General features: G+C 45.2%; 1 protein-coding gene across 2 annotated transcripts in view; it reads left to right on the plus strand.

The window, feature by feature from the left end:
• The window catches only part of LOC110518416 (nuclear factor of activated T-cells, cytoplasmic 1), a 75,659-nt gene that overhangs the window by 10,196 nt on the left and 40,847 nt on the right, over nt 1-24,616 (plus strand). For both annotated transcript variants that reach the window (XM_021596024.3, XM_021596031.3), the window contains exons 4-7: nt 9,120-9,322; nt 13,486-13,658; nt 15,177-15,317; nt 24,356-24,411. In XM_021596024.3, the coding sequence (XP_021451699.3) occupies nt 9,120-9,322; nt 13,486-13,658; nt 15,177-15,317; nt 24,356-24,411 (573 nt within the window). The remainder of the gene's footprint in view (nt 1-9,119; nt 9,323-13,485; nt 13,659-15,176; nt 15,318-24,355; nt 24,412-24,616) is intronic.

Below are 24,616 nucleotides of genomic sequence, written 5' to 3' on the forward strand. Positions count from 1 at the left end.
AATGCCTTTTTGTGAAGCAGGGAAGGAGAGAGGATGTGAGGAATCGAGGAAAGATTAATTGAAAGAGCCAATATCACTTGTGTCAATTTTTATTCCGTATAGAGTACTGAATAAGGTATTAGCAACTGTGTGCCAGTCTATGGTGGTAATATTGCGATGGTTCCGATAAACAGAATGACAGCTGCTCTAGTGACGCGCATATTCTCACCCACTCACATTGTTCACATGTTTTACTTTTATGGAACAATGATTCAACACCTCAAATATTATATTTGGAGTGAATTAGAATCTCTGGGAAAATAAGAATCAAGCTTCTGACTGGAAGTTTGTTGGCAGAGAACGATTAATGCTGAAGGTCAGGTAAATACTTGATACACACGCAAACACACACAGCGTTTGCAAAATGAAGACAGGATTTCATCATATCTCTCCCCTATGTGTAGGATGTGGAGGCAAATATCTCTTTCTCCTCCTCTTCTTTCTTTCTCTCTCTCTCTCTCTCTCTCTCTCTCTCTCTCTCTCTCTCTCTCTCTCGCTTTCTCTCTCTCTCTCTCTCTCTCTCTCTCTCTCTCTCTCTCTCTCTCTCTCTCTCTCTCTCGCTCTCTCTTTCTTCACTCATCCTGTGCAGTCCCCAGGGAGGCTGGATAGGGGTGATAGGGCATGTTGTAGTCCCTGGGGTGCCCTGCTGTTATGAGCAATGAGTGGCAGGCGATCGGTGGGTGGTGCAATCATGGAAAATGGGTGAGTGTTTAGTGATGTGCGAGGACAGGGAGAGAGGGAGATGGAGGGAGAGAGAGATGTTATGAGGGCAGACAGAGAGAGGGAGATGGAGGGAGAGAGAGAGATGTTATGAGGGCAGACAGAGAGAGTGAGGCGGTGGAAGGGTGTAGGGAGGGCAGAGGGAGGGAGCGGCGCAGAGGAAAGAGGGAGAGAGGGAGGGCACAGGGAGTCACCACGCAGGCAGGCAGCTGGGTCTCGGCTGTGTTACCCCCAGAGAGACTCTGCTTCCTGCTGATTAGGGCCCGGGTGGCCCTGAGGTTCGGTGGAGGGAGAGGAGGAGGGGTAGGCTGAGGTGAGACTAGTCCCAGAGCCCGTCCGATGCCTCCTCCCCCACCACCATCCTGGCCCAGGGGGCCTCCGCTTCACTGCCGATGTTGCTCCTCATGAGCCGCTCATTCCTCAAACCTCTCTCCCACACCGACATTCCCAATTCTGGCTAAACCTGCACAAACTCCAGCACTGGGGTTTTGGCTCAGAGCTGGACAGGCACAACACCTATGAGTGATTGTGACATATTCCATCGCTGTGCACAACAGTTTAAAAAATAACATGGTGAAAAACACGATGAGACACTGTGTCTCTAACCTATCAGTCAATGAAGCGTTGCAACACACGCTATGACCCCAAGAACACTGACTGACAAACACCTGACTGAAAAACAATGTTACTCAAAACAATGTTTGCTATCTTTACACTGCCACTGTTTCTGTCTTCATGACCACTCAATTTTCTAGCACGGAAGTCCTCCTGTAGCTCCTACATAATGAACAGAGGTGTTTTTCTTATCCCGGCTGCCAAACACACAGGCTCCCCTTTGTTTAATAAGCTTCCCTTTCTAACGGTGACATCATGCTCAGCTCCTAGCTCCGTCTCCTCCACCATTACCGCTCTCCACCGGCCCCTCTTGCAAGATGAAGACGTAAATCTGGGGAGGCCCCGAGCTGCAGCCTGTTGCCACAGCCCCACACTGATGGAAACCTCCAGATTATGCGGTACACTGTCTGCACTCTGCTGTCCGTAACCCCTCACCCCCACCAGTTTCCTTTCTGGCTCCTCGATCCAACATTCCATCATTTGTTTGCAGACCTACAGTGCAGGCCTCTCAGCCCCTCTCAGCCCCTTCTCGTGATGATGTACCACGTCCTGACCCCCGCGGCCACTTTTCCACTTTACTTACTGGCTGCAGACCACAGCGCCCATTAACGGGATGGAGGGTCCTCTGCTCTACCCCAACTACCCTCCCCGGTCTCCCCCTGATGATTCACCAGGCTCCCCCTCCTCTCACCACAGTTATGTCCAACGTCTACAACACGGTTTACAAAGGCATGCTCAGGAAAAATCCTCTACCTCCCTTTACACCCCGAAGGCCACCACGTCATGATGGATGAGTTTTTCCAAAGATACCAATATTATGATGGAATTGAATGATTGCCAAAGTGGAATTACATGGAATTATATTTGCATTGAGGGGTAGCAACCTGGGATGTGAACCTCTCGGGAAATTTCATTCAGGTTTACATTGAGACAGGAAACCATAGGAAACACATAGGAACACTCACAGGGCTCGCAGTGTTAGACAACACCTGTAGAGTATTAGTCCCATCCCACAGTGTACGACATATGGATAGAGTATATACTGTAATTATAATAACTGGGCCTGCAGGGCCTGCCTTACTACGACAGGCTCTCTCGTTAACTCTCCGTTTGGAAAATGAAGGCATGGTAGACAGAATGTGTCTCTCATCCGCATGAATGTGTGCTTGGCGTAACCATCTGGTAGAACTGTGTGTTACAGTACAGTACAGCAACCTTTGTCTTTTTCCTTTAGGATGACATGAAGGGCCTTAGCGTATAGATGTGCTGCTGGTAGAACATGTGACGTTTCCCCTTGACATCTATGCTGGCTGTGTAACGTCTTCAGCAACAGCTACAGTAAATGTACGTTCGCTGTAAAGGCGGTCATTTATTGTGTTTTAAATCCGGTGCCACTTCTTGTTGAAAACATGAAAGACGCCTTTGGTTCTTCCGTGCAGACTCCTGGGTTGTGTTCATCGACGAACACCGTAGTGAAACGTTTCGCAAACAGAAAGGAACATTAGCATTTCTTATTGTAAAAGTTCTGATTGTACCTCCCTGTTTCATTTCATTTCGAGAGCATTTTTGTATTTTCATTTTGTCCCTACTGAACACGACCGTGTACTGCTCTACAAGGGGCAGTCGTGGCTGTCCCGAGGAACAGTTAGGGTTCCCATGAAACTGTGTTTCTGTCTCCGAGGGGCTTCCCTTACTCACAGCCTTGGTATATTGGGCAACCACTAATTACCATTGAACAGCAACTGGAAAGAATTGGACTAAATGCCTGCATTTTCACTGGTTTGAGGTGAGGACCAGAAGCCGCCAGATTTATGAGGCAAAACACTGGTTACCAGCCTTTATATCAGGGTTAGACTGAAATCATTTACACATCACTCTGCCCAAATGTAATACCCTGTACCTTGGCTAAAACGTAATGCCTACACATTTTGGTAACAAGTTGTTATTTTATTTGGAACTTGGACTTTGCTGGTCTAGGCCAGGACTTGAAACGTTGCCCTTGATTACATAACGTTGGGGGCATACACTTCAATAAAAACGTTGGGGAATATAGCCGCTTTGTCGCTTGTATAAAGAAGTGCCATTTGGAACTTTGGGAAACCCGATACATTAAAAAGTCACATGTTGATATACGAATACTGTATGACTGTGAGGCACTGGAGAAAGATGATGATAAAGACGGTATGGAGGGAAAGAGAGCTTGGGATGAGTGTTTGAATTGGGTACGGCGAAGTCTCGCCGTGTGACTGTCAGCACTTGAGAGAGGGAGCGTGATAATGGGGAAAACCTAAGCTGCTCCCTCCTCTCCCTTCTCCCCAGCTTCCTGTCTTCTCTCCCCGCCGCTGCATGCGTCACGTGGACTACGAGTCATGACATTTCTCCAGGCGGTGATGAAATCTCTGGGAGCTAGAAAGAGTTGGATGGGAAAGAGAGCGTTCCAGTGCAGGCCCATATTCACACTCACCCCACAGCCCAGACTGTGCTGCTATTCACCAGCAAGTCACTTTCTTAAACAAACACGTGCAAATCTTTTCTCAGTCATATTTCAACCGGGCCTGCCTCTGGAGCTTGAGCATAGCACTGACAAGTGTGAAGTCGAGTTTTTATATAAACAGTACGTAAACCAAGGTGATAAAGCACCAGCTACAAAAAAAAGAGAATAAAAAACATAAAGTTCGTTAAGCTATCACTGACAGGGACACATGATTCTCATTAAAGAGAACATAGCGAACGTGGTTTGAAAGCCCATAGGAAAAACCTCTTCGGAGCACCACCATCTCAGGGCTGAATTTTAGCAGCCGTGGTGATGGATCTGTAATGGTTCATGTGAAATGAATGGTGGAAAAGGACGGGGTGAGCTCTGGTTTCGGAGCTCAACACCCTCGCAGTTACACATCGTCAAAACCCAGACATCCCAGCTGCGTACAATTACACAATTAATGCTTCAGCTGACATCTACAAACGGTTTTATTTGAGATTCGGTCCATCCTGCATGGCACGTGTTGGAAGAGGAGATGCTGTCTAACTTGCCAGTAGATGGTGGTTAGAGGTGTAATGTAATATGGCACATGCAGTGGCAGAAGCTGGTGTAGTGTGACTGCAGCAAATTACGCTTCGATTCAAATTCGGTTTGAGATGATCTCAAAGATAAATATAGTAGCCCAGCTTGACTACATTCACAGCTCAGCTAAACTCATCTGGTCAAGATTAGGCTGTGTGTCTAGACTCATAGATGGCTGGAGACACAAATATGAAGTAGGAGACACAGGTGTGCAAAGCCTCTCTCGTTGAACCACGCTTAAACTTCACCACGGTTCCTCAACTTTGTCTTTTCTTATTGCCCTTGTGAGGATTTAAAATGAAGAACTACATTTTGCGCTCAGCTTGTGGTTGGTGTGTGTGGACTAGGGAAGGTCACAGGAGCAGAGAGGGAAAGAGGTAGATAGGGGATAGGGGAGAGGAGGGTTGAGGGAGCACATATGGTAAATGAATTGAGGGAGAACGCCCAGGGGGGACCCTACCGCGTTCCTTTCGCTGTCGGGAAGCATCACTGAGGGTTGCTTGAACTCATTAATCACTTCCCTACCCCACCGTAGGACCCCACCGGCCATCGTGCGCTACCGCAGCATTGCAGAGTGAAGGGAGAAAGTGAAGGGAGAAAGAATACCCCCCCAACACACATACACACTTCACCTCTTGTGGTTTATCCATACACAGACACGTGAGGGCTGAGTCTAAGGTAATGGTTGGAGGTCACCAAGAAATTCAATAACATAGTCTACCGAGGAGCAAAGCACAAAAGGGACGGAGGACACAGGCTTCGCAGAGTGGCAGCCTGCCTTTTCTTAAATCATAAAGAAATTATGCCATTTTTAACAGACCGTTTTGCCTTTTCAAACTGGTACCTCGTGCCCGGTTCCATCGGTTCCGTCGTAGCATGATGGTACAACCTTTTCCTTCCTTCTCGGTCGACTTGTCTATGTGTAAGTAACTGGTAGCATGTGGCGGCTAAGCGTAATTACCACTGGTGACACTGTAAGTCAAATATAAAAAGGCGAGCCGAGAGAGGCGTCTGCTGGTGAGGTCACCGCATGGATGAAGTGCTCTCTGGAGACACATAGACTTCAAGAAGCTCCTGACCCCAGCGTAACTCACTGATGACTAGCATGTGTGGCTAGCACACAGGTCAGGACAGATGCTGGAGACACTGTGGAGCTGTGAAGAAGAAAAAAGGGGAAAGTGAAGGAGAAAAGGAGGCTATAGCCTGCTTAACTAGTTCCCTTGATGTCTGAATCAGGGGATGATATCAAGTCGAGAAGTAGAAAACCTGATCATTTTGTAATGATTGCTGCTGTTTTGTCCATTATTTAGACCCTTGGATAGCATATGTCTAGTACTGTACTGTACTGTGTTGAGAATCACCAACAGAGAGCTACTGCATGGGCAGGCGTGAGCATAACTCGATATGTCGCACCAGCCAATTATGCCTTCAGTTTGTAGATCCCCCTCACCTCACTTGTTTTCACAGTCACCTGGCAAGTTTATCATCAGTTTGAGCAAAATGAACTCAGTCTTTCTTCACTGCCTCCATAGATGCGTGCTGATTGTGTCTTCGGTTGGTAATTCCCCTTTGTGTTTGGCAGAGTGGGTTGTTACTGAGTGTCAACATGGCCAACAATTCAGACAAAATACTGATTACAAGATTCCAATGACGTATTTCTCTACCTTCACTTACTTCCCAATCCCTGACCCCCCTGCAAAGGCAATTATAAATCCATTAATCAGATGATGTCATAAGGTTACATGTGGTCTGTGTTTTGTTCTATGACTCAATTCGTTAAATAAACACTGGGTCGCTTATTCCATTTGACTCGCTGTTTTCACTCGGACACAGCCGCGCTGAACTTCCATAAGACTGAACTTTAAGACGGGATTTTGAAACGATACTCTTGTACTGGGGAGATAATTGAGCAATTTGTGGGATTTTTTTCAGATGGACGTTGTTTGGTTAGGACCTGTCGAGTGTAAGTGATTTCTTGTGACGGTCTCTGATGTGGTCAAGGACCTAGCTGTGTGAAGCCATGGAGGTCTGGCCATCCATTACCCAGTGCGAGGTTTGCCTGTCGACTGTTCAGAACGGATCCCCAATTTTTGGAGGGTCTCTAGGTTTGGAGATTTTTCCAAGTCTACATTAAATGCACATATGCACGCACGCACGCACACACACACACACACACACACACACACACACACACACACACACACACACTTGAACAAACATTGCCTGGGAGCTGGGAGGTCTAAAGATTTGGTTGTACCGGAAGTGGTCCATTGGGTTAGCAAATGGGCCTGGGTCAGGATTCTTCTCCCAAATATTTGGTAACATTCACCACATTGAGGAATGTGCACAGTTGCCATTTTCTCCCGAGGTTGAAGTATTTTCCCCCTCTCCGAATGGGTTTCAACCATCCCCCATGCTTCTTTCTGCAGACAGTGTTGTTGTAGATGGGCTCTCCAACCCTGTTCCTGGAGAGATACCATCCTGTAGGTTTTCGCTCCAACCCCAGTTGTAAACTAACTCGATTTAGCTCATCAACCAGCTAATCATTAGAACCAGGTGCACTAGAATAGGGTTGGAGCGAAAAACCAACAGGATGGTATCTCCAGGAACAGGGTTGCAGAGCACTGTTCCAGATGCTTGTCCTGGTTGTTTTATGGTTGTTCTAGGTGTTTTTTGTTGTTCTAGATGGTTGCCCTGGTTGTTTTAGATGACTCTAGTTTTTCTAAGGTTGACTAAATGTTCAATGAACTGACAGGCATCGCCTTCTCACCTAGCTATTGTTTGGCTGTTGGGGCTATTGGAGATCACACTCAGCAATAATAGTCTACTGAGTTTACTGAGTAGTACTAAGTAGTAGCCGTCTTAGCTCGATTTACATCCCTGTTTTTTGCTGTACTTGCTTTTATTGGGGAATCTGTAGCAGCTTAAGGTGGTCCGTGAGAGGAAGAGGGGAAGTGTATAACTGTTTGAAGTGGTGGTTCCGATACCGGGGCCTCTTTCATCTCTGTGTGACACCTTCTCTGGTTCCGCTCCTGAGCTTCATAGGCTTTAATGAAAATCATAATGCAGGTTCATAAATGCCCAGAGGCCAAGGGATTGTATGCTGTCAGCATGCTAGGCACAAGTATGTGAATGTTTTTAAAGGGAGTGAGCGACTTGCAATTAAGCTATCCTTGCTTCACTGTGACCTGGTGTTTTCTTTGTGTGAAAGTCAAGCTATCCGTGTAAATGTGGATAGAGATTTTCTTCTGTATTTTGCAACCAAATAGTAAGTAGCCTGAGCTCATAGGAGCCGGAGCCTATCCCCTGCTTCTGTAGTGTGAGGCAGCTTAATGTACAAGTACGCCCCCTGGACAGGACGCTGTCCTTAGTCAATCTCCTGTGTGCCAAGTGGAGACGCATTGGGTCCGATTTTTACAGTCTTTGGTATGACTCTGCCAGGGATCAAACTTCCATATTCCAACCTCAGGGTGCTCTATAACCACAAGGCAACTGAGTTTATAATTTATTAGGACCAAACGCAGAAGAATGTAATCAACAATGTAGAATGTGGTGGTTCATTTCTTTACTATCAAATGAGGAGAGACAAATTGTCACACAAGTCAGAGTTGTACTTAAACTAAATCTTTAATCACTTATTGATAAGGGAGCAGGTCAATACAACACACACATATAAAGTGAATCGATTGAGTGCTCTACGATAATGATGGCTGGTCGACGATTCACGCTCAGATGATTCGTTGAGAGCCCCGAGACTAAGAAATATGTACAAATCGATAAAGAGTCATGACATTTTGTTTCAATTGAGTGTGTGTCCCTTTTGACCAGAATTTATATTTTCTCATAGACATTGGTATTTTGATATTGTGTGTACAAGACATTTATTGAATACATGTGGAGCGACTAATCATCTAGGATTTATTGTTCTTGAGATTTTGCTGATCACATTAAAAAGCAATTCTATAAAGGATTGCATTTAAAATACTTAATATGTATTGTGCATCAGCAGAAATATTCAACATAGATTGCCAAAATACTGTTTATGATTACCCCTTATAAATTCAACTCCTTTTCTGACATGCAAATTTATGTTTACTAACTTCAGTCCATTGCCGAGGGGATAAAATCCTCATAAACATTGTGCATCATGCTCTTAGGCTGACTTTTAAATTATCATCTTGGTTTTCTATTTGGTCTCCAAAATGGTCACTTTCCATTGAGTCACTGTCGACTGCTAGCCTCTCCTTGGGCACTTTTTTTATGGCGGCTGTGAGGTTTTAATGAACAGTGAAGTGATGGGAAGCCAACCTCTCCATCAGCACTTGTGTCTGGCTGCCCAGAAGATCTCTACCCCAGACAGACTACCTCCAAAATATCAAAACCCTCTTTAACCTTCCCCTAAAGGGATGTACATTAACAAACCGCTCCCAAATTTGAAAAACAGAAGACTCCAAGAATCTGGAAACGGGTCTCCAACCTGACCGAAAAACAAATCCGACCAAAGGGCCTATTTTCTGAAACCTCCCCCCAAACAAACTTCACTAAAAGCAATCATTAAAGGGCTTCTTAACTATCGGTACCTGATGTGGTGTTCAATCTCTGTTTCCCCAAATGACGGGTTGTTTATGAGGTGCTTTAAAACCCGGCGTTGGGTCTCACCTGGATCTCTTTGTTCTCCCGCCAGCTCTACGGTTACATGGAGAGCGAGCCCCTTACCCTGCAGCTGTTCATCGGGACCGCAGACGACCGCCTCCTGCGACCGCACGCCTTCTACCAGGTCCACCGCATCACGGGCAAGACTGTCTCTACCGCCAGCCACGAGGCCCTGCAGTCCAACACCAAGGTGCTGGAGATCCCTCTGCTGCCCGAGAACAACATGCGAGCCATGTGAGTCCTTGTCTTTTCCACTCTCCTCTCTCTCTCTCTCTCTCTCTCTCTCAACATTCTAACAGTGTCATAAATGCATTTCATATTTCATTCTAATTTGGTTGTGTTTATGAAGGTCTTGGGTAACATTAAAACACAATAGCATTTTCATTTGTTTATGTTACTGTAGGCCAGGCTTAATCAACTAGATTCAGCCGCAGGCAGATTTGACCTTGAGCGGATGATCAGGGGACAGGAACATAATTACAAATAATATGTAGACTGCAAATTGACCGCAAGTAGCCCAAACAGATATAATATTTGACAAAAACTGAATAATTTCAAACCTTGCTTACATTTCTATACGATCATGTGTCTTTCTATTGTGTGTGGGAACACTTTGGGAACGGATTTCCAAAATTAAAATCACTTGGAGCTGATTTTCTGGTATTTTATTATATATATTTTTTTTTTACTTTGTTTTGTTTTGCTCACAAAACTTGGGTGGGGGCAAATAAAATCCCCTGTGGGCTTTCTGTTGGGGAACCCAACCCCCCAACCCAACCCCAAACCCTCCCTAACCCGGACGACGCTAGGCGCAGACCTCCTGGTCACGGCCAGCTGCGACAGAGCCTGGGTGCGAACCCAGAGTCTCTGGTGGCACAGCTAGCACTGCGATGCAGTGCCCTAGACCACTGCGCCACCCGGGAAGCCCATCTCTTCAATTTTGAGAGTTGTTTAACAAAAGTGTTTTGGAAACCTCAGAATCTGCTCTTTCTCAAATTATATTGGAATCAAAACGTCTTCCCTGCAAACAATAAGGCGCGTCTTCTTAAAACTGCTTATAACACAAGTTCTGTTTGTGATATCGGAATTCTAACCAAATTCTTATATAGGAGGGGGGCATGACTAACAATGAGTTTTCTATTTTAAAGTCATATGCAGTCAAAAGGACTGCCTCTGCGCTTCTAGTGTTAAAAATGGTACCATTGCAGTCACCAAGAAAGACACCCAAAGCATGCCTAATACAGTGCAGTACATAATGTAGAAGTCTAAAAGGAATAATGCCCAGGAAATCCAATAGGCCTCATTTCTGTTGGTTTTCTCCCCATTGCACCCAATCTGCCGTGTACATAAAAATACCCAATTCTTGAAATCACTATATCCTTGTGTGCAGCTGTAAATCACTCTCCAACTCCGGATCTCCAGAAGGTCAGAAGGTTGCGCTCCGCAGGGTACCCAGGCAGCAGCTCCTGCCCTGGGGCTCTGTTCACGTCACAATGTGTTTGCTGTCCCGATGCCCAGGACTTTCTCTGATGGAGAAGGCAGCTAAATCTCAACTCAAGCTCCATCACCACCTACTGAACGAACTGTAGCTTTTTTAGAGGAACTGGTGTAGATTGAATGGGCTTATATTAAGGTAAAGCTTATTTTAATATTTGTTTCGATATTGTGGGAGGTTACGAAGATATTTGGCAAGCACCATGAGATATCAGATCTCTTTGACTGGAAAATGAACTTATTTGGTTTAACAGAGTTGAACCTTCCATTTCCAACAATGCTATACTGCCCCTTTATAATGTATCAAATCTAGACAGGGGATACTTTGAGGAACTTCAGCCATTACACTTTACAGGGCACAATGGATAAATCTGATATTCGAGAAAACTATTCAGATGACGTCAGGTTTCCCCTTTTGTCGTCACCGTATAAGCTAGAGCAAGAGAGCAGTGAAAGGATATTGTAGAACTGAGCCTCGGGGTTAGGGTAGAACATTGTAGGCCAGGGTAGTGTCCATTAGGTCACGCTACTGAAAACGTTTTAAAGTGTTTTCGCGACAGAAAAAGTAAATGAGCATTTCTTAGTCCAGGTAGTCCTTCCATGTTTCAGTCTGTTTTCATCTGTTTGATGTCTAATGAACACAGCCCATGTTTTCTCTCTCTATCGACTGGCTGGAAGGCCAGGGTCTGTCTGAGGAGGGTCGGTCGCTGACGGAGTCTTTCCATTGAGCTGTTAACAGTCAGCCTGATAACACTCCGGCCAGCCCTTTGCTCTCACGCCAGCTCTCTCTCGCTCGCTCACTGTGTGGGACGTTACATAGCCGGTACTGTAGACAACGGATGTCAGACGCCAGGCACATATCAATCTATCTCTTTCACCCCTATTGTTACTGATAAAGTTTTATCTGTGGTTTAGTACCCACCCATTGAAATGGATAGTAGCCAGTAGCTTTATTACACAGTATGTTGTCTCTGAGAATCTAGAACATTCTGGGCTACTATGGTTTCGAATCATGTAACATCCACTGAACAAGTAGAGTTGTTGTTGGGTGAGAAAAAAACAATTCCACTCAACATTTGTCAGTTCATTTTGATTTGACAAACAAATGTCAAGTAAACCATCAACCTGCATATCCAGTTTTTGTTCGGTAACCGTTTCCCGCCACCTGTCCTGTACAACTGACTAGGTATCCCCCTTTCCCTTTCCACCATTGCAGTCTTAATGTTTTGCAGTGACTTAATGCTTTGCTGACACTGTTCCACCACAAGTGTAGGATACATCTGGCAGTCTTTTTTATGACCAACAGTCGCCATGCCGTCCCTACAGATCTTGGCTTTGAGCTGACTTCAACATATCACTGGTACACGCCGTGATTGGCTGCTCCACACCGTAGTTCATGAAAAGAGACACTATTGTTCATTCCAACAGTCGTTTGACAGTAAAACAGAGCATGGCGTACTACCGCTAATGTGTTTGTTTTAAAACCGCAACTGCGTGACTGAACACTTACATCATGCTTGAGCCACTAAAGAAACGTGTTGTAAGTGTTCTTTAAAAAAAATAAAAAATAAAAATCTCATTCAGATAGACCAAAGTGAAGGGGAAAAATAGCTTTGTATAAAACTTGACATTTAACATGTTCCAGGAATTCCACCCAAAAAGCTACAATGTCAAATTATTGAAACGCCAAGCCATATCCCATATGTATTTCTTGACTTTTTACCAGCAACCTTTTGGTTTTAGTTTAATTTCTTGAAAGGCCTGTCTGAAAAGTGATGCCTTTTTCCCCCTAAGAAGGAAAATCCTCCCGCAAAAAAAAATAATATTAAATGAAATAAAATAAATAAAGACAGCAAATTAAAAAAACAAGTCTGCAGCTAAATGTGGCATTGGTTAGTGAGGTTGAAACCGTAAATGTTTGAAATGTTAAAAGTATGAGACCCGGAGCTTTTGGGGGGGGGGGGGGGGGGCGGGGGGTAGACAGAGGGTTATAAAGTGGCTGTGAGAATGCAGGCGGCAGCCAATGGGCTTCTCCTCTGGAAAGTGACGGTGGAGAGACCAAAGGCCTGGGCGGTGTTCATTAGGCACTAATAGACGATAAACTGAGTGAAACAGTTGCGAATAGTTTTAAAGCGTTTTCAGTTACTTGCCCTAATGAACACGACCCTAAATATTGCTCCAGAGAGCTGTATTCTGGGGCGCCAGGAATATTAAAAGTCACATAAACAAATTAATGTTGTTCTTAGAAGAAATGGGGAGTGACTCAGTAGTGTTCTGCTGGACTTCCGATATCTGTGATCCGGAACTTTAGACGAGACGTCTCTGAGTCGGAGTGCTGATCTAGGATCCGTTTTGCCTTTTAGATCATAATTAATCATATTTTATGGACAGATCCTAGATCTGCACTCTTACCTTGGGATAGGCTTTGTGGATCTGGCCCTGGTCTCTTTGATCAAATAGGGGAAAGGGGGATACCTAGTAAATTGTACAACTGAATGCCTTCAACTGAAATGTGTCAACCGTCTTCCGCATTTAACCCAACCCCTCGTTCCAGGACCTGTTCATGACAGTGAACTAACTAGTACATCTGAATTATAGATGTCTCTATGGTCTGATGATGATGACGTAATAATAATATACTGTACTTTTTTCTGTTTCTGTTATATGATGACACAGTATGATGACACAGTATGATGATACAGTATGATGATACAGTATGATGATACAGTATGATGATACAGTATATTCCATCTGTAATCTATGTCTCAATGTAGTCTGATGATCATGGTCTATAATAAACTCTGGATTCCGGAGACAAGCAGTAGCATAGTGCTCATCCAGACAGTATATTGATTAGTACCAGTATGCTGATGCTAAAATGTACCCTCTCCCCTGTGTGACAGCATTGACTGTGCAGGGATTCTGAAGCTGCGGAACTCTGACATCGAGCTGCGTAAGGGCGAGACGGACATCGGGCGCAAAAACACGCGTGTGAGGATGGTGTTCCGTGTGCACATCAACCAGCCCAATGGCAGGACAATCTCCCTACAGGCCTCCTCCAACCCCATCGAGTGCTGTGAGTATACACACACACTCACACACACACACACACACACACACACACACACACACACACACACACACACACACAATGACTGTTCCTTATGAACACACATATCCACAGGTGCACACACACAAACCAATAACACTCTCTTAGCATGGAAATCAGTATGATGTGGCCTTTTGGACCCAATTCAAATCTTTATATGATGAAAGTAATTTGCCAAGTTGTTGAATGCATTGTACTTTCATTGATAACTGTGAGGTTAGGCCTCTTAAAGAAGAAGTTACAGGTCTGTGAGAGCCAGAAATCTTGCTTGTTTGTAGGTGACCAAATACTTATTTTCCACCATAATTTGCAAATAAATTCATAAAAAATCCTACAATGTGATTTTCTGAAAATAAATTCTCATTTTGTCTGTCATAGTTGAAGTGTACCTATGATGAAATTACAGGCCTCTCTCATATTTTTAAGTGGGAGAACTTGCACAGTTGGTGGCTGACTAAAGACTTTTTTGCCCCACTGTATGTCATATATCCCTCAGTGCATTTTATGAGTCTATGCCTAACTTATTGTGGTGAGGTGACCCTATTATCAGAGGTGTATGAAGGGTCATTTGTCCGCTCTAGATCTCGCGGGGTTGGAAGTGTGTTTGGAAACCGCTAACTATGTCAATCAGTTGAGTGTGTGTGCGTGTGTGTTTGGGTGTGTTTGTGTGTGTGTGTATATGTGTGTGTATATGTGTGTGAATATGTGTGTGTGTATATATGTGTGTGTGTGTGTGTGTGTGTGTGTGTGTGTGTGTGTGTGATAGACTATGTGTGATGGGTGGTAGGAATGTGCTAGTCTTGTAGTTTCTAGTCCAAGGTTGATGATGACACATGTTTTGATTGATTACTGCATTTTTTTATTTTTTTTTTACAATGGACTGATGGATCATTATTACAGATGACTGAATGAGTCAAGTCAATTGCATAGTGATGTAATGACGGAGCATTGTGCGTCTGGCTGTGAACATGGTCTTGATAACCAAGAACCCCCGAGGTGCATTGATAAAAGCAGAGACAGGTGGTGGATAAAGTATGACTGAAGTATGACTCGTTATTTGGCTTGTTCCTACCTGGGTGAATATGCTGATTGGGTCACCAGATAAATATTGTTTTGATCCATTTTTATATATTTCACGTTTAAAAAAAACAAAAACATCTGTTGTCTGAAAATCAGAAAATAGCCAGTGGTGTTAAAAAGCCATTTGAAAACTGATAAGGCGGTTGCTAAGCAACTCCTGCTGTGACATGGCAGAGTTGGGGAGGTAGGGGATCTGGAGGTCCGGGGGCGGATGGGGAGTGGGTAAGGAAAGCTTGAGCAGTATAGAGTGCTGTTGTGTATGTAGTATAAAGTGTATATCCGCTCACTGTTTTATTCTTTTTTTGTCCAGCTATTGTGCCAAGTTGGATGTGAATTAACACTCTCTCCTCGTGTCTGTCTGTCTGCTTGCCTGCCTGTCTGTCTCTCTGTCTGTCCCTCCTCCAGCCCAGCGCTCGGCACAGGAGCTGCCCCTGGTCGAGAAGCAGAGCCTGGACAGCTACCCCGCCACAGGGGGAAAGAAGATCCTCCTTAACGGACACAACTTTCTGCCAGACTCCAAGGTGGTGTTCGTGGAGAAGGCCCAAGGTAAATTAGGACGCAAACAGAGCAGCTACACACACTATCTCTCTCTATCGTTCTCTATATATCTTTATCTCTTTCTCTCACACTCTTCCTTAATATCTCACTTTTAAGTTATCCCTCTGTCTGCCTCTCTCTCTCTCTCTCTCTCTCTCTCTCTCTCTCTCTCTCTCTCTCGCTCTCTCCCTTCATTGCGTTCCCTCGGTCTCCTCCCGTCAAAATAGAGCAGGGTCTGCCAGGGAGCCACATGTGGTGTGCATTAAGGAACTATATTTTTAACCGAACCGTATTTACATTTGTAGAAGTTTCCATTGCCTGTTTAGTGACGCTCGCCACAAGTTAAGGAATGAATCACAAGCGGGGCATGTGCAACGTCTCTTTCTTTCTTTGCTTCTCTCTCTCTCTCTCTCTCTCTCTCTCTCTCTCTCTCTCTCTCTCTCTCTCTCTCTCTCTTTCACATCTTTCAAGTTACCTTCGTACAGATGTAGGATCTTAATTTGAGACAGTTTGCTACAACAGGAAAATAATCCTGCAGCAACATGATTATAATTCATGGACATTTTTGTAGAGGGTGATACATTTTTTTGTAAGGGAAAATCAAGTCTGAAATTTCAAAGTGGAAATGACCAACTTTAGAAGCCTTTTTAAACCTTGAATATATAATAAGTTTGCATTTCCTGCAACAGAAGGATGATCAAATTAAGGCATGGCATCTGTACCTCTGTCCCACAATTTCTTCCCTATTCTTTTTTTTTCTCTCTCTCTCTCTCTCTCTCTCTCTCTCTCTCTCTCTCTCTCTCTCTCTCTCTATCTCACACTTCTTATCTCTCTCTCATGCTGTCACATACACACACACACACGCACACACACACACACACACACACACACACACACACACACACACACACACACACACACACTGTCTCCCCCCTCCTGCAGTGTGATTTGTTATTACTTTTACATTGAATATTTTTCCCATTCGTTTCCTCTCTGTGTGGGAGTGAGAGGAGAGACGACTATGTGAAGACACTGGTGATCAAGTTTACAAACAGTCATTTCCTTGATTGGGTCCAGTGAATCAAAGGCAACTGTACTGGCCAAGTCTGGTCTGTGTAAACACACGTGATGATGGTGATGATGATGATGATCATGAGGAGATAGTGGATAGCTGTAGACGTTTTCCAAGGAAAGAGGAAAATCTGACCTTTCTTCATTATTTTTATATAGATATACTGTCAGTGGTGTTTTTTGGGCATTTGTTAACTGACATTTACTGCTTGTGTTTCAAAATGTTTGTGCTGTGAGAAGAGAAAGTGTCTTCATTTATCCTCGTAGGAATGATTTGGAGTTGCTCGGCAAGCTATCGAGGAGGTGTTATTCAGAAAGACGACTTATAGGTACATTCCAACTCCAGGTCAACTCAGTAGACTGGTACAATACTTGAAGCATCAGCCCTGACACGTCATTATCTCTTGAGAGGGTGTCTGTTCCCCCCCCCCCCACACACACACACACACACACTCCCGAAACCCCTTTATCAACCCTTACCCCACCACAGTTGTGTCATTGGGTCTCTTTCACCCTGCCGGCTGGCTCACCCCTCAGCCCCTTAGAGCCCACCGGGGTGAGAAGAGGGAGAGATTGACTTGTTCATGTGCTGGGAGTCTCCCCATGTCTGACTCCACATGAAGGGGGATCCCTGAAGAGAGGGAAGCCCTGTCTCGTCTAGCACCTTCTCGCCCCTTTTCCTCCCTTCACCTTTCATCATCCATCCCCCCCCCCCCCCCCCCTTCTCCTTCCGCTCTCTCGTTCCCTCTCGCTCTCTCCCAGCCCTGTCCTCACTATCTTTCTCTCTCCTCGTCGGCCCGTTAAAGCGATTAGCCAGGGTGGTGTGGAGTCCTGTGCTCCAGGGATCCCCACACGGCTGCCTGCTATCGACATTTCAGTGGCTTGTTTTCCTTCTCAGTGGCGTCCAGGGAGCGAGACTTCTGAGAGGGTGCACAAAGTGAGGGATTTATTTTCATGCCCCCTCCTTCTCCCTGACCCTGTCTCAGTGTCTGTCTGCTTTGTCTGCTCTTTTGTAAGCAATAAAGGACCCAGTACTTCCAAGGGTCTCCCAGCTCAAAGCTCATTATCACAGTACTACACGCACACACACACACACACACACACACATAGACACACACACACACACTCAGACACACACTCAGACACGCACACGCACCCGCACACACACACTCAGACACACACACTCAGACACACACACTCAGACACACACACACGCACACACGCACACACACACACACACACACACACACACACACACAGAAACCTTTGTATAATAGCCACTTCACAGGAGTTGATACATCTGTAGAAATGTTCTTATGCTCTATTTAAATGTTTCATATAGAATGACATCTTGGCATTTTGTTCACATAATATTGCAGTTTGAGAAATGTTTTTGAGTTTGAGTCTTATTGTTGATTTCGGTCGGAAGACAAAAAAAGTGGAAAAGGAAAAAGCTATCCAATAAAATAGAATTATATTAAAGTTGTAAACCATGAATATGGTTTTATATTACATTGTAAAAGTAAACGCACACACACACACACACACACACACACACACACACACACACACACACACACACACACACACACACGCTGTAGCCATCACTGCTTGTGTTCCAGCGGTGACATCCATTACTGCTGCAGCGACTAAAGGTTTGGAGAGCTGCTCACTTTCCAAGACGTGCTCCAATAAACACCTCCCCGGAAAATTCCAACGATCTATTCTTAAAGAGCTACAAAAGAGCAACAGACAGGACTTAACTTGACCTAACTTGAGCTTTCTATGCCAAACTATGTCGTGGTATTCCATTGCTGCACAGAGAGGGCACCTCCTTCCTACTATACTTCAACGCCCATATTTGATATTTAGACATTTTCTTTGGCTGTGGAGTTCTACCTGGTGCTATACAGTCTTTATTGTAGGATGTTCAATAGATGGGGTGAAGAGGACAATGAAACTCGACCAAAACAATGGAATTTCCTTGGAAACGCATGGGGGAAAGATGCTGTGGGAGGAAGATCCCCAATCTCCATATTTCCCCCCGGAAAAATGAGTTTGTCTTTCAATGTGTGTCATATGTGTAAATCAAATCTAAGTTTATTGGTGTATTTCACTATATGTTGAGGTTAAAATCGGAGTAAAATGCGTGTTTAGTCTATGACTAGGGTGGCTGGAGTCTCACAATTTTTAGGGCCTTCCTCTGACACCGCCTGGTATAGAGGTCCTGGATGGCAGGAAGCTTGAGCCCGGTGATGTACTGGGCCATACGCACTACACTCTGTAGTGCCTTGCGGTCAGAGGCTGAGCAGTTGCCACACCAGGCAGTGATGCAACCCCTCATGATGCTCTCGATGGTGCAGCTGTAAAACCTTTTGAGGATCTGAGGAACCATGCCAAATCTTTTCTCCTGAGGGGGAATAGGTTTTGTCGTGCCCTCTTCACGACTGTCTTGGTGTGCTTGGACCATGTTAGTTTGTTGGTGATGTGGACGCCAAGAAACTTGAAGCTCTCAACCTGCTCCACTACAGCCCCTTCGATGAGAATGGGGGCGTGCTCGGTCCTCCTTTTCCTGTAGTCCACAATCTCCTTTGTCTTGATCACGTTGAGGGTGAGGTTGTTGTCCTTGCATCACACGGTCAGGTCTCTGACCTCGTCCCTATAGACTGTCTCGTCGTTGTCGGTGACCAGGCCTACCACTGTTGTGTCATCAGCAAACTTAATGATGGTGTTGGAGTCGTGCCTGGCCGTTCAGTCATAAGTGAACAGGGAGTACAGGAGGTGTTGAGGATCAACATGGCAGATGTGTTGTTTTCTACCCTTACCACCTGGGGGCGGCCCGTCAGGAAGTCCAAGATCCAGTTTCAGAGGGAGGTGTTTAGTCCCAGGGTCCTTAGCTTGGTGAGGAGCTTTGAGGGTACTATGGTGTTGAACGCTGTAGTCAATGAATAGCATTCTCACATAGGTGTTACTTTTGTCCAGGTGGGAAAGGGCAGTGTGGAGTGCAATAGAGATTGCATCATCTGTGGATCTGTTGGGTTGGTATGCAAATTGTAGTGGGTCTATGGTTTCTGGGATAATGGTGTTGATGTGAGCCATGACCAGCCTTTCAAAGCATTACATGGCTACAGATGTGAGTGCTTCAGATCGGTAGTCATTTAGGCAGTTTTGGGAGAGGTTGAAAATGTCAGTGAAGACACTTGCCAGTTGGTCAGCGCATGCTCGGAGTACACGTCCTAGTAATCCGTCTGGCCCAGCAGCCTTGTGAATGTTGACCTATTTAAAGGTTTTATTCACTTTGGCTGTGGAGAGCGTGATCTCACACACTGTCGTCCGGAACAGCTGATGATCTTGTGCATGTTTCAGTGTTACTTGCCTCGAGGCAAGCATAGAAGTTATTTAGCTCATCTGGTAGGCTCGTGTCACTGGGCAGCTCTCATAATGGGCTGTCTTTCTGTTCCTCTCCCTCTCTCCCTCTCTCCCTCTCTCCCTCTCTCTCTCCCTCTCTCTTCCTCTCTCGTGTGTTGTTTTGCTTGTTTCTCAATCCCCCTCTCTGTAACAAAAGAGCAGAGCTCATGGATGGTGGCACTACGGGAGGGTTTAATGTGCCCAGAAAAATGATGACTTCTACTTTTCAAATGCTAAGGCCGTCCCCATTGCTTTGCATCAAGGACCTGCAGGATGACTGATGCAAACAGAGTGTGCATGTATGTGTGTGTGCATGTGTGTGTGTACATGTCTCTGTGTGTGCTGCCGCTGAGGGGTAGGGTAGCTAGTGTCTGGTAGCTAGCCTACGGGCCTGTTTGTGTGTTCAGTAGGAAGTGTTTTCAGTGACTCATCTGCGAAGGATTCCCTGAAGATAGGCGAAGCGGAACAGACAAGAACAGAGGGGGAGGAGGGAGGGAGGAGGAGAAGAGGGGAGGGGGCACAAGCAGGGTGAGACAAAGTGCTGTTCAGGAAAGCCAGGGGCAGGAGAGGCGGATATTGTCCACTACTGGATGTCCTGTATCCGTTCCTTGGGTGTGTTTCACACTGTTGACTCTCACTGTCGATTCTCACTGTTGACTCTCTGCTTAGTGATTGAGTTCCAACAAGGTTTTGGAGATGGCTATTATCTTCGCACTCCAAGCTCTGAGACCGATATGTGTTATAAGGTTGTGTCCAACGTGTCCACTGTTCTGTTCAGCCACACAGTACAGTGTCTGTGATATTTCACCCAAGTTTTGTTGAGAGAACTGTTGAAGTTATCACGTGATTAATAAGTTACCCTTTGCATGCCCCATGCCCTCTTCCCTCTGACTCAGGGGTAAAGTATGATGTGGATTGAGAGTGATCATAGTTGATGTGTTGACGGAGCATTGTTTTCTGTGTTTGAGAGTCTCACACTCCTGTACCAGTAAGTACTGTTTTAGAGGCTTTAGGAGTGAATCTTTTTCCTTTCCACATCTCACAGACTTTCCATTTCCTTTTGTGTTACTGCTCAGTTGGATTAGCTATGATGTCTCTGTTATTTTTTATTACGGTGGTGGTGTGTGTGTGTGGGAGGGTGGTGTGTTTATGTGTGTGTTTGTGTTTGCGTGTGTGTTTGTGTGCGTGCATGTGTGTGTGTGTGTGCATTTTGACTCTCGTTTTGGCACGGGAGCAGGAAGGCATACCTGGTGCTCCTCATCGAGCGTACGTTCTGGCTTTCCCTGATTTCCATGCACGGAGGGAGTGGGGCAAGGAGGAGAGGAGGAAGGGAGTGCTGGGGAAAGCCTACACTCTGACTCAGAGGGGAGGGAGGGAATTCCCTTGTGAGCAGGATAGCTTTTACATCTGGTGTGATTGGAGCTGTGCCTTTGACGTCTGGAGCATACAGCACAGATATAGCTCCACAGCAGGGAAAGACATTTCAGGTCTACCCCCCTCCCCCCACCCCCCCAGCCCAGCACCTCTAGCCTCGATCCCACTTCTTCCTGGTTCCCCTAACTTTTCCACCCTACCACCATGTTGACAGATTTTACCAGTATTAGGGCTGGCAGGTACCAGGTGTCCTAGAGAATCAGAAGACAACCCCTGGTCTTGTGTGTGATGGACCCTGTTTGGCATGTGGTTTTGCCTGCTATTTTGGCTCTAAATTTTAAATCTAAGTTTTTTGCCAGACAGGTGGCAGCAGGATTTTATAAAATTTGATAACCTACTGTATTATATAATCAGGAAAGAGGGATAGAGAGAAAAAAAATAAACCTCCAAAATTAAATTCGGCGAAAGTCGAAAAATAAGGCTGACTTGTTTCACGAGTGCCTCTGCATTTAAGTCGGGGCGAATCAAATTTTCCATTCCCAAAACCACCAAAGTGAACATTCTTTGGCCAGTGGAAGTTGTTGTTCTGTTGTTGGTATGCCCCCTTCCCTATGTTTTAGTAGGAGGAGAGTTATCTCTCTCTCTTGCTCTCTCTCTCTCTGTCTCTCTGTGTTTGGGTGTAAACCAACCACAGGTCAGTGCAGGGAAAAGTGTAAGAGAGGCCAGATAAGAATGGTTCTGGTTCAATAAACACCAGAGTAGACCCACCATTCTGTGTGGCGTTCCACATTGTGTCTCCTGTCATTAACCAAATCTCCAAGCAATTACTGTAGAGAAAGAAAACAAATGGGAGGTTATTGTTATTGTAGTCATGTGGGAGCATGTACTGTATTATATGAATCATAGAATAAACATAGGGACTGTGTTGTTGTTAGGCTGTTCAAAACTCTCTGTCATCTGTGTCCTGATGATGCTTCATTCATCAGTAGGTCCATTGTTGTGTGTTCCTGTACAATGTGAGTCTTCGGGACTCTTCCCACCAGTTTTGACACAGTAAAAGGCAGCTGGCTGATCTTTCCCCAAATGACTTTACTTGAGACAAAGGTGTGTGTGTGTGTGTGTGTGTGTGTGTGTGTGTGTGTGTGTGTGTGTGTGTGTGTGTGTGTGTGTGTGTGTGTGTGTGTGTGTGTGTGTGTGTGTGTGTGTTTGTGTGTGTGTGTAAATCTTTTGGTGTAAATGTGTTGAGTGCAATTGTCATTGACCCGTATAGGGAGTTGCTATGCCTCCTACTACCACTGCTCTGTGTTGTGACCAGTCTGATAGAGGGAGAGTTTAGGAGGAGGCCGAGGTAGAGACGGAGATGGAGGGAGGGGTTGTGTGTGGGTGGGGGCTCTGCGAAGTAGGGAGGGGCGGTGCCGTTGACGGAACGGAAGCGTTTTGCAGATGTTGCACAGAGAGGGAGAGGGAGAGAGAGAGAGAGAGAGAGAGAGACAGAGAGAGAGAGAGAACGTAACGTTTTGTGGTTTAGTCTGGCGGCACTCTGACTTGAAAAGGTTTGCATGCCACATACGTGGCTGTCTCCCGATTCAGCAAAGGTGAAAGAGAGAGAAGAGGGGGAAATGACTGCTTTTGTTATTTGTGTTTAATCTTGCTGAACTATTTCTAAAAGAGTAGGAGTGTCTGTTTCATTTCTGCTTCTGTAGAAGACAAACAGACAGAGGGTGAAAATGAGGTGAATCAACAGAGAATGTTAAAGAGGGGGAGAAGAAGAGAGAGGGGGAAAGAAAATGAGAGCGAGAGAGAAATGGATAAAAAGAGAAAGAGCGCGAGAGAGAAGCCTGAAAAACATGTTTACTTGTGGAGGGTTGACGTCTAAGGTTTCCCCTCTTGGAGGGAGTCCCAGTGCGGGGGCGGGCGAGATTCCCTCTTGGTTCCCCAGATGTAATATGAGGCATGAGCACTCCCTATCATCTCTCACTCTCTTTGTCTCTCTCTTTCCCGTCTCGCAGCCTGACGAGCGTATTAGTTCCGTGGTACATCACGATCACCTGCACATCGCAGTCATATAGGTATACTAGTCACCCTACCGAAATATCACCGTTGTCTGTTTACTCACTTCATCTTTCTCTTCTTTCTTAACTTCTCTCACTTCTGCCTGAACTCCAAATAAAGACATCGGTCTGTGATCTTTTTTCAATGTCTGTTCCTTCTCTTTTCCTCTTTTTTTAATATTGCTTTTTGGAAACAGATCCATGGTGACTTCCATCCTCCTAAGCTCTCTCCCAGCCCCCAGATCCACCCTTCTTCACGAGTGATAGCAGGCCAAGCATGACTGGGATCTTTTCTTCCCTTTTTTTGCATTGTGAAAAATAAGACTTTGGGAGAACAATTTGGTGTGGAGACCTCAACTTATTACTTGGCTCTTCGGTTATACTAGTTCAGCTGCCCAAATGGCCATAATGTATTTAGTCTTTGTTACTTCGCACGTCTCACAGTCCTTGTTAAATTAGGACCACAAAGAATTATATATTCAGCCAGTGCCATAGACATCAGGGCGGTGCCACAGACACACACTGGCACAATTGTATTGCCAGCCAACACTGCATGGTAGTGTCATAGACTAAACTATATTGCCAGCCAGCATGGCAGTGCCATACACATACAGACACTGGCAGTGACACAGACACACAAAGGCTGGATATTGTCACTTCTATTTCTGACAGCCACTAACGAGTCATAGGCTGTAAGAAAATGTGCTGTGGTTTGGGCCTGATTGTATAAACAGAGCATAGAGTGTCTGTTCGCGAAGGTGTGGCATGAAAATCCCAGAGAGATCCAAAGAATGTGAGAGAACTGCTACAGCTACAGACTCCCGGCAGCTGCTGCAGATCCCTGGGCTTTCTTTGCATGACAGGGAGACCTTGACACCACAACACACTCTCAAGATGAAACGAACAAAAGGCGTTTGTGAAGCAGAGTTAAAGCTGCAATATGTAACTTTTTTGGCCGATCCGACCAAATTCACATAGAAATTGGAGTTATAGGTCTGTCATTCTCATCGAAAGCAAGTCTATGGAGCAGTAGATCTGTTCTATTTGCGCTATTTCTATGCTCCCCGTTCGTAAGTTTCGTTTTTGCAATTATATTGTCTGATTATGTAGTGTTTCATATTTTCTGTTGTCCTTTTTTTATAGATGGACACCACCTATGGGAGACAGAAGCCAAAGTTGACAAGGACTCCTTCAAGTCTGTAAGTAGTCCTCAGTGTTTTCAGTAAAACACAGTACTGTATCCTGTTGTTAAGATTGAAAGTGTAAATTGGCTCACGCATACATTCTATGCATCTTTCTATTCCATTATATTATCTCTCTCTCTCTCTCTCTCTCTCTCTCTCTCTCTCTTTTTCTCCCCCCTCTCTCCCCCTTCTCTCACCTCCCTTGCTTCCCCTTACTCAC

Source organism: Oncorhynchus mykiss, chromosome 3, assembly GCF_057628025.1.
Source record: "Oncorhynchus mykiss isolate SJ-2025 chromosome 3, ASM5762802v1, whole genome shotgun sequence".
Taxonomy (NCBI): Eukaryota; Metazoa; Chordata; class Actinopteri; order Salmoniformes; family Salmonidae; genus Oncorhynchus; species Oncorhynchus mykiss.